This window comes from Zerene cesonia, chromosome 8 (assembly GCF_012273895.1).
Source record: "Zerene cesonia ecotype Mississippi chromosome 8, Zerene_cesonia_1.1, whole genome shotgun sequence".
NCBI classification, from domain to species: domain Eukaryota; kingdom Metazoa; phylum Arthropoda; class Insecta; order Lepidoptera; family Pieridae; genus Zerene; species Zerene cesonia.
Window position 1 is genome coordinate 4,956,504 of NC_052109.1, and position 11,587 is coordinate 4,968,090.

Genomic DNA, 11,587 nt, shown 5'->3' on the forward strand with positions numbered 1-11,587 from the left:
CCTCTGAAATTTGGTAAGCATATTGGGTAGGTCTCATGAGATCATAAACCAGAACAAAGTCTAATGATCCGAATGGAAGTACATTTAAGCTGAAAGTCTTTGCATGAAAATTAATTTAGTATCCAAGTTAAATCTGAATTACGTGCTACATTTGTATAAACGTCTATCTGTACCACAAAAATATACACATTACGTTAACTATATTATGTCCAATTTATTTTTAATAATATTCATTGAGCATCGGAACATAAATAAAACTCCTTGGATTTTTATTGTCGCCAGATCCACGGCAATGGAGCGAAGCAGCTGTGGCAGCTTGGCTGCGATGGGCAGCGCGCGAATTCTCCCTGGAAGGCGTAGCACTGCAACAGTTTGCGCGCGCGCAGGGGAAAGACATCTGTGCCATGGGCCGGGAGGAATTTGTGGCCCGTGCGCCTGCCTTCATGGGCGACATCCTGTGGGAACACTTAGAAATACTTCAAAAAGGTAATTCGAGAACGTTTTTAGGTTCTAAAGTAATCGTACTGAAAGGATATACGGATATTTTAGGTTCTGTAGGTCAAGTCTTTGTGGGCTTCTATAACCATTGGAAATACTTTCATTATATTATTAAAAATTAAAATAATGATCATTGTAAATGTAAATAAATTCAAATCTTTAGTTGATTTATAAGAGTTTAATGATAAATTATTATGTTTAAATTTTGTTACAGATGTAGAAAAAGAGCGATCACTGCTAGCGAATGTGCCGCCAAATATGTACGAGAGCAACGTGTGCTTGCCCGAGCTGCCGGACTACCTCCCCCCGCCAGCGCACCACTACAATAACAACAATAACACAGGTAAGTTACTTTCCTCCCAACTGAATGCTATTTTCAACAATGAAGGTAAGTCAGATTAATGAAACGAGAGTATGTTTTCTATAAAATAGTGCTATAGATGTGTGTATTAAAAAACAAAAGTGTACGTTTTAAATTTAAATATTGGTCGTTTTAAAATGTTAATATTTTAAAATCAGGTATAAAAAACGGTATGTCCTAATCATAAATTATAAAATTGATCACCGCTAAATCATCGTATGTTGAGATCTTACATCTGTTATACATTCTCACGGCGTTCGTTAGCATTTTTAAATTACTTTAACATGCCATAATCCTCAAGCCCACAATCTTGCTTGTAGCTATCTACTCATAAAGATAGGCGGCCCTTATCTACGGCGATAAAGTTACTCTCATTAAACTACCATTCACGATAACCCAACAATTATTAACTAGTTACGACCCTTAACTAACGATAAAGCGTTTATTTACTACGTTTAGTAATTATATCTTTTGACAACCTTTCTTTAAGAAACGCTTACAGTTATCGCAGTCGTATTTTAGTTAGCATACACACTGTACAATCCACATCAATAACTCACAATGTATTCACCTCTTTTAGGACTGATTTGTAGTATTCATGCATTTCTTATTTTATTTATCGCCTAACTGCTTCGGGGAAGAAGCTCCATTCATATTATATCAGATGAATATAAGAACTAATTAATCAAAGTTTTACAATCGCAGGGGTTGGCTGCGCAATCTCACGTATAAAAGCTCATTTCCACTAGATATAAAACGGCGTTTATTGCCTACTAAATCATAGAAGCGGGATGTTTTGACTGGAAGCCGCGAACGCGTTCTGCTACTGAAATAATAAATTAACTAAGAGACAAGGGGCCTCTTGGTCGTCGTTAACACGGGTGGTCTACCGACGCGGCTGTCGGCTGTTGGACACCTATTAGACTGCCGGTTCAACGTGCTGATTTTACTCTCACGTAATTTACATGTGCATAATTAATCCGGGCTGTGTTCCTAATATCGCCGACCCTGTTACGAAAATACTATGAAATACAATATCTTTTACAGTAATTTTTTGTTAAATATAGCAATTCGAATATAAATTCTCATATACAAAAGACGCTATCGAGGCAAAATTTCGAAGTCTAATTAATTATATATAAAATGTAACAAGCGTGACATTTTTGCATAACATGTCATTTTGTATTACGCCGTATAAACACAACCTTAGAAAATGTAGAATACATCATTAATATCACATCGAGTATGAGGTTCCAGTCGGCTGGGCGGTGCCGCAACCGGCGACCTTGGCGCCGATTTTCCGCTCTCTTTCAGGCCGCGAGGCCTGATCGTCTTGTCGTGTGTCATCTTTCCAGTTTTCATAATACTAAAATTACACGTGCGTATCATTATAATAACTTGTTTAGTATGCCCATCGTTTTAAAGAGAATGTGTGACGTGACGATATCGATAGGACTCATTAAACTGTGATTGCGCTTTTTCATGTTTTCATACGCGAGAATAATGTTTTGAAGTTGACAGATATAAAATTATATTAAATTCGTTGCACGTGGACATCACAAAACCATGACCGTCAGTGACATAATATTTTAAAATATTGTCTCGTTATTGCTATGGTGATGTAAGATCAAAAGTTTCTTTGATGTTGAATATTTATTTGAGAACATAAGAATCATGTTTGCGACAACTTCTTAGATGTATGGTGGGAATTATGTGTTCATTATCAGCTGATTAATTATATAATTGTTATTTTATTTATTTTTGTCATGTTTTAACGAACGAACGTTTTAATAAAAGAATATAAATTCTTCTACGAATTAACTCTTCAGAAGTTAATGTTATAGATGAATCAATCTGAACAGATTCATGTTAATCGTAAAAGTCCTGTAATTAAGTACTCCACTTCTAATCTGCGATTTGGTTTAACATCTGAGTTCTCGCAATTACCTATGTTTGACATCTTTATACTTATCATTGTCGATATTTCAGCATATGTTATTATCGCTACAGTTTTTGCGAAGTGTATGGCATTGAAGGCTTAATTAGTATCGTTCATTGTACGAAAGGTGCACCCCTACCAACCGCCTTCGCTGCCTCGATTGTCAGCAAGAGCCAGTCTTCAACCACAGCGAGGCCGCGCTGTTCTTCTTCTTAGCATTCGTGTCTTCTTTATCTGTTCATTACAAATTTGTAATTTATTACAGCAACGATAACATTGATTTTTCTTATTAGAAATTATTTTCAAACTAATTTTATTTGCCGGCAAACGTAAGTATAGCACGTTTGTTCACTTGTGGTTGAATATTCTTTTTAATTTTTTCTCATTTGTGTTATCGAAGTATAGGCGAAACGGTGGTCGAGCAATCGGCTGAGTGTGAAGTGCTAGTGATAAATATGGCCAAATTGGATTCTGGTTAAGATATGTTTTTGCACCCAAGTTCCCGATCCAGGGACTCCAACGAGCTGGACCCTCTCTTGGTATGGCGTGGTGAGTATTCTATTTACAAAATTTACGTAAATCCAATAATGCGGTTACGTAAATTTATTTTGCTATCTTTAAACAATATGCCCCTCATGCATCATAACAAAAAATAGACAAACTGCATTAAGAAACTTTGTCTTTCAATTCGTGGAACGGTACACTATATGTCATGAAATATGTGTTTGAAAGGTGAAGATATGCTAAATATACGGCCTGCACCATCTACTGAAATATTCCTATGACTGCAAACATCGTCCTTGCAGCAACTCGAGCGTTAAAAAATAATGCAACTGGGCCGACAGCGCGAAGGTTAATATACAAAAAGGTATATTACAAATTTAGCAATAGTACACATAAGGATTGGTATATATGTGTGCAATGTTCGAGGCATCCGCGCTGTCGCAAGTAGCGCGCACAGCAAGGCGCAGGCACATCCTCGCGTTGCGCACTAGCTGGCTAATCGCCGGACGTGCGCTTCGGAACCGCTCGCAAGTTGCAACACACCACACTCTGCAGAACACCTAACGGCCTGAAAATTCATGGCCACTTCATATCAACGATTAATTATAAAAAATTAAACAAATTTACATATTTTAATGGAGGACACCCCAACTGTGTAATACTGAAGTCATATATTTTATAGAACTTTAAGTAAGCAATGTATGAGCTTACAACAAATGCGTAAAAAGTAACCGTAATTATTAACCATCTATTGGCGTGCTTGATATAAAACGGACACTACATTTTTGGGTATTTACAATCTGCAGTCCAATCAATATTAAATTAAGTTCATCACATTCTGATTGCATTTGCGATGCATGAGTCAGTAGCACGTTGACCAATCGAGGTAAATTATTTCCATAAAGTAATGCAGTTAGGAGTTAGGTAATAAGTACGACGCCTTGTGCCCTTTTAGCGAACGATATATCAGTCAGCTCCGCCCAGAATTGGCACTGTTCAATTATATAACACCAAAACGGTCAGTTATATTTTTTACATCAGCAATTAAATAAAAAATGAAGCAAGGTCGCTGTGTCTTGGTCCACATACAAACTTGAGCAGGGTTGAAAAAGTTAAGATATTAATTCGATTTTTGCAAGCTACAGCTTGGTTTGATTAAATTTACATTTGCCTTAATCTGCCGGATTGGATTTATATCAAAAACTGTTAATATACATTTATTTAGTTTGAATAGAAATTAATAGGTAGGTACTAAATAAATATTCTAAAATAAATTTATACAAAAATTTTAATTCATAAAAATATATGTACGTTTCTTACGAAAATCACAATAGTATCAAAGCATAAAGCATCACGTGCCAGTAATATGAGACGTTATATCATTTACATGACATTAGACATCAATCCTCATGAAGTGTCGATAGAGAAAATATTGAGCTTTCTTCAATATCAATAAAAAGATACGTGTCACTTGAAGCAGCCACATCCGGGAACCATTGTACCTCAATTGGCTTCCGGTGCAACCCGATACACTCCTGCGCACGTGCGGACCTTTTCAAATTTCGAATTACGTAAAACGGCACAATGGACGAATTAGAACAGAAAACCGATTAAATACAGACAAAGAAACTAATTGTATTTAAATCTCAGTTTAAAATTTAGTCACTAGGAAAGGCTTTTATGCGTAGTCATAATTAAAGTAAGATGATCTTAGGTAGGTCATCAAATAATCCTAGTTTACCGTATTAAATCAGCATCAAATATCAGACAGGCACTAAAATATTTGTTAGATGTCAATATTCATAATGCTTCAGCAACTTAGTTGCTAACATGGTTATTAGAAATTATTCTTGAACTTAATAATTATATAAAACCAAGAAACAAATTTGGAATACATATTTAGTTTTCTGATACTCCACCCCTTCGCAATTTCTATACATAATAAAATTGTCAAGATACCATAATATTTTCAAAACCAAGTTCAATTGAACATATATCCAATAAAAGAACATATAAAATCATTGTATAACAATAAGCAGATTTTATGCCATAAAATATAATACGCTCTTAAAGACCCAGGTAAGGAGTAAAGGCCAGCCCTTAAGGGTTGGCAAACGAAAAGAGCAAGGGTGCTTCTGTGTATTTATAGTGTTCGCCACCGAGGGCTCTTCAATGAGCCCCTAACAAGAGCCCTCGCCGAGTGCCCGTACAATCAGCGTCTTTTTATACTCAGGTGATTTCTATTTCAGGTGGCCTTGATTCGATTTATAAACTGATTGTTGATAAATGAAAGAATTCAAATAAAGGATAAGGGGTCAGACGAGTCACAAAAGCGCTTAATATTCAAAAAAAGATCCTTATCGCCGATATTTTATTCTCATTTAAATTAAATGTTTAGGTGCGATAGCATTTCATGGATCAATAAAATTTTATTCCCTTTTTAATAACTTTCAACTGTCGAACCGTAAAAGTTAACTAATCGAAAACTTATCTATACGTTTTATATGAGCCATTCAGATTACATCATTTTATTGTTATGTTAAATTGCGGACTATTTAAGTAGAAAAACATTAATATAATTATATTAAATAAATAGAACAATGGAATGTCAGTGTGTTTCGTAGAACTCTGCAAATAAATACAGAGGGAACGATAACGACTTATCGGTACCACAGTTAACGCAGTATTTTTCAGTCGAACGAGTATGTTCGCCGTTTTGTATGCAAATGAATGCGTTTGGAGACAGCTTGTTACATTCGTTGCAAACTTGAATACCTACTAGTATTATACATGCAAACATAAACAGATCGTCATTTTGGTTAAGGAGGGATTTGCTTATATTAATATCTTAATTACCTGCACCCAAGAAGCTTTAATTAAACCTCGAATATTTCAGCTTTAACAGGTACGAGCGAATTAAATTTCTAATCCGCATTAAAGTATTGACTTGATCTTTTCCTTGAAATTTAAGAAGCGTTCTTTGTTCGCGAATTACGCAGGTGTTTCAGCTTGCACCTCAATACATTTTTCGTACATCCAAATAAGTGTGGGAATTATGTCGGATGAAAGAGTTTACGTGAATTTCGAGCCCTCAGGTCGGGTGATGGATCTGCAATATTAGTGTCGGGTTACAACGCGGCTTCAGGCGCCGACAAAGCTTAGCGGCAGCTGATTGATCTACCGTATTCAATTAATTGCGTTATTTGCAATGTTCTGCTCTCATTTAAGGAAACCCTAGCAAAACAAATACCTACTATTTTGTATTTAGGTATATTACAATCCGTATTTATTTAAAACGGATACTAATTAAATTTCATAATAGCATTAAATAGCTGAACCATAGCGTTTCAATCGTCATTTCCATATAACCATGGATTAAATGACGATGTTAATTTCAAGAAATTATTAGCTAATGGCTATGGCCGAGGATTGCTATAATTACGCTCTTTCATGAACTTTGTGAGTTCAATGGGTTCATACTGAATTGTTCGGATTACTTAAATGTGAAACAATATAAATGTCCTATCTTATCTGCACGAGGCAGGGGCGGACGGCGTGGGCGGTTGTCCTTCATGAAACCATGTGATATCACTGTCACAACAATGTCGAGACTTCAACATGGGTTACTACTGATATTTATCAACTATTTTGTCACAAAGTTTAACTTACGATAAAGCTTGTTAAACAAGAATAGAATCGTAGATTATACGTTGTCGTGAAAAAACAATGAACATAAATAGACATTTGCTTTGTTGTTTTTCTGATATCTGTCCAAATGTTATCGATTTTTATCGTAAATCATTTGTAAAATTTAATAAATACTAGCATAAATAAATTGTTATTATTAAATATAGCTCCATCTATATTATCAATTTTAAGATGTCACTTATTTGCATATTGAAAAATAATATACACTCATAAAGAATATATTAAAATCATAACGTTCCCGGAATTTTTAATTGAAACTATAAATGTCGTAGACCATCTCGTCACATTATAGAGGTCGAGAGGAATAAATAATTGGTACCGGAAGTGACGTCCCGAGCGCGTCCTAATTTAAAATGCAGGCCGTCTACCGCTCTGTTAAACTTTTGCTGTTTCTGTGTAAAAACGTCCAACAACTTATGATTATTTTAATGTCACTTAATAGCTCAAATTAGGGAACAATAAATTTTGTAATTATATGTCGAAGCAAAACTGAAGATATACCAATTTAAATCCTTGAAAAGACATTTCAATATAAAAACTCGAAAAGACATAAAAATTGAATTTCAAATGAACTGAATCAATTTTGTTTTGACTAGAACGGATGTGCTCTTTTTAATTAAAACAAAGGTCACGTAAAAAGTCGAGCTGTTAATAAGGCATTGATGATTAGCATACAGTTAAGTTAATGAAAACAAACAGATATATTTTAAATTATTGTATTCCATGAAATACTATAATTTTTAGCTTAAAATTATTTATCTGTTTAGTTTCATTAGAACTTTAAGATAGAACTAAAATAAAAATATTTAGTTACTAATATCTATTTATTTATAATAAACGCCATATGCATCAAATGTCCTGCTTTTATGTAATTTTTTTTTATTCTGTATTCAAAAAACAGTTTTGTAATAAATATAATAATAATAATAAAATGAAATAAATACACAACTGCTTCATTTGTCAGAAACAATTCATTTGCTGTGCCAAAAATTAATTAAAAAAAACGCCACGCTCCGCTCTACAGATTTATGTAGAGTTTATTTTTTCAACATTTTATCTAAAAAAGATTGTTTATCTGTGACTTCCGTCGCCTCCCCGCTCGATACGCTCACTAGCTCTTTATTGTTTACACTTAATATAATTCAAAGCATGGAATTCTTCGGTAAATTGTATTTTTAAATTTAAACGCTAAAGGAATGACTACGAGCTTACTTTGTGCGCGGCGATCGACCGACGTTATTTCAATATTACTACGCCATTTGCGATCGATATTACGTTTATGCCATACTTAATTTAACCTTTTTTGTTACCGACTACGCATGTTCCTAGTAAGTCATTAATGAATAGATGAATTTTTGCAGTGTGTTTTATACGCAAGTAACGTGGTACAGTGTGGAGAGTTTTGCATATTATGACAATATACGTAATACAGCAACCGAAGCATGAGTGCCAATATAAGTCCCCTTATGACTTGTACTAATATTATAATAATTAATGGTGATGGTAACTCTTTTTCTATGAACACTATTTTATTCATATGAAAACATTGTCAAGATTATTTTTGCATTGACACTAATCTATCAGATGGTTTTATTTCCTTTAAAAACAGCAAGTGCATCCCGAAGCCAATATCCCGCGTATGTTTATTTCCGCAGTACGTTTATTGAGGTATAGAAAAGTAATTTCCCTTGTCATTTCCACCGCTCGCCTCCCTCACTAATTGAATCTTGACTTCGTTCTAGCACTCTGTTTTCACAAAACTTGCACTCACTGTTTAATCAAGTTATGTTAATTTCATTTTAAAACCTTTAAAACGCAAAGTTTCTGCACTGACAATGTTTCAGGAAATTTCATTTCGGTTGGCAAAAAAGTAATATTTTATGATTATCGTTAGGTACTCGTATATGAATTCAAAAAATATTCATAAATCTAATAATCATTACACCCACTCATCAATCACTATATACCATGCAGTACATAATTATGCAACATAAGTACGTCTAATAAAAAAATCGTATCTTCCGACGTCGAAATCGCTTCCTCCCGTAGACAATAGCCCTCTATATCCGGCAGCACACGTGCTCAGGTGCCTATTATCCCGACCGTTCCCTTGTCCCTGCTTTTGTGACCTTAAAGATCCACCCCTAGTAACTTGACCCGATTTCGGCAGTACCGCCTCTAACGTGTACCCTCCCATCGCATTCGTGAATATAACGATATCAGATATATTACACATCTGTCCCGAATCTGCGAATACAAACATCCTGTAGCGAATCATCTCACAATAAAATTTATACGCACTTCTTATTCTACAAACTCATCAAGCGTGCCATAATTGCAAAACGCATGGAGATTACATGTGGTAGAGATGCTCATTATTTTCAATTCCTCGTAGTGCAAATGGCTAAAGATTTTTTAGCTTGAGTAGTTCCCAAGTCGTCACCGCCTCAAACAATAGATACTCACTCAAGGTCAAACGCGTCAAAAGTCATAATCATTACACGTAATTGCACCTTATTTCGCCATTGACAAGATACACGTCAACAATTTTAGGTTCAAAAATACATTTCAAATACTTTGATTGCAGTCGTTGTGAATAAATCATAATAAGTGGACGACAAAATAGAATTATTTAAAACATATCTCTTAGAAGAGTTATAAAAGAATGTAGAACAGACCAAAATTTCTTATTATATTATAAATGATATGTATGTATATAGGTACCTTCAGTAAATTCTTTTAATTCCAATCATGTTGTGTATGTTTACTAATTAGCGTTATTTTCCTTAAATGATAAGGTACAGGAAAAATGCCGCACGCATGAAACATTTACATACATTATGTAAGCATAACTAGATTGTACAGCTTCACTTGCCCATACGTACTTTAATTAAGACGTGACTGTAAATAAGACGGTTTTGAGAGGTATGCTAATTTTCATAATACTTTGTCGATTAGCAAAAAAAATCAACGGTCGCGCAACAGTTGGTGTCCGTAGCAGGTGGCATGACAGGTCGCAACGCACACTTCTCAGTGCTCTTAGTCGTTCGGCCGTGTTCGGGTATCTTCGGCGCGCTCGGTTCATATTTTCCGCGGCCGCCCTCTCTAGATCCGCCCGAGGCAGAAAGCTCAGTTGCCTGTTAAGCGCAAAGCAGTGCGGTGCTGTCGGGAACGAATTAGTGCAGCGCGTATAACTTAACGACACCACTTAGAATATTAGTGGCCACTTTAATTTGAACATAAAAATATTAACTTCGATAAATATTGTTTAACTTTTTATATTATTTTATAAATAGTGTTGTTGTAAACGGAAATATTAATAAGTGCGCGTTTATGAAGTACTGACAGTGTATAAAGGCGGTCTGCAGCCGCCATGCTCCTAGTAGAGCCGCGCGAAGCCGCCGGGCCTCCCTGCGCGGCGCCGATCCATCTCCCCATGTCCACTCTCACAAAACTGAACTTCACCACAGACTATAGTGTTAAAGTGAAACCATATGAGAACACTGAAACGGACAATAGACTCAACTACGAGCAGGCGTTAAACGCGAGATTAAGTTACGAACAATCAGTGAACAGTTCAAATAAATTGCAGTATGACCACAACAGGCTTGCATTTGATCCTACGGTGGAAAACATTTGCACTGACCCGTCCTACATATTACCTGCAGGTTTGCTTTCTCATTTACTATTTTAATTTTAGATTAGCTTAGACTCGCGCTTACCTATTACACCTTCGGAACAATATTTCTTTATAGAAATAGCGTTACATTAAGGCTCTTTTTTTAGTTAGGAATCAAATTCATTATACTCTATGTATTTATCTAGTTAACACTATTTTATTTAGGTATTATAAAATGAAAATCTGTTTGCAATTCTTTAAAATTCAACTCATTCATTTATTCATTGATTCAATCTTTCACTGTAACGTTTTAAACGATATACATGTACATAAATATTATTTTAATATTAAATATTTATGACAATCTTTGTTTAAAAAGTGGCTTTAGCCAATCATTGATTTATACATTTACCAACATTAAATTCATCAAAGTTCTCCTAATTTTATTATGAGTGTCTGTCTTGTATGAGAGACGTACAAGGCGCCACCTTTCTACAAATATCATGCAATTAGTAGTTGTAAGCACAGAGCGCCGAGCTTTTAATGATATCATTCAAGTATCAGGCGAGATTCATTGAGAGCTGTGGCCGGAAGTACTCTCGCCGCCATGTTGGATCCGGCGCGGGCGCACCTCGCCGAACTTCCGCCGCGTGACGCGCATAAAAAGCTCCAACACTATTGTCACATAAGTTACATTTGCATACATAGATTACGTGAAAATAATGTGAACACTTCATCTACATAGCATTATCGCTAAAACAATGTGTACTATAATATATAATTTATTTGTACAATAGATTTATGCTTCCTATTTGCTACGCCGATAAATTACCTCGCTATCAGTTTAAATATTAATAACACAAGTTTTCAAATACTTTTAAATTTTATATTATGTCAGGCAATATTTTTAAATATAAATATTATACTTTTAGCACTAGAATTTTCATTTGTTGTGTAG

General features: G+C 35.0%; 1 protein-coding gene across 5 annotated transcripts in view; it reads left to right on the forward strand.

The window, feature by feature from the left end:
* LOC119828524 (ETS-like protein pointed) overlaps nt 1-11,587 on the forward strand; it is a 101,230-nt gene that overhangs the window by 77,629 nt on the left and 12,014 nt on the right. For all 5 annotated transcript variants that reach the window (XM_038350695.1, XM_038350697.1, XM_038350694.1 and 2 more), the window contains 2 exons: nt 283-486; nt 713-841. In XM_038350695.1, the coding sequence (XP_038206623.1) occupies nt 283-486; nt 713-841 (333 nt within the window). The remainder of the gene's footprint in view (nt 1-282; nt 487-712; nt 842-11,587) is intronic.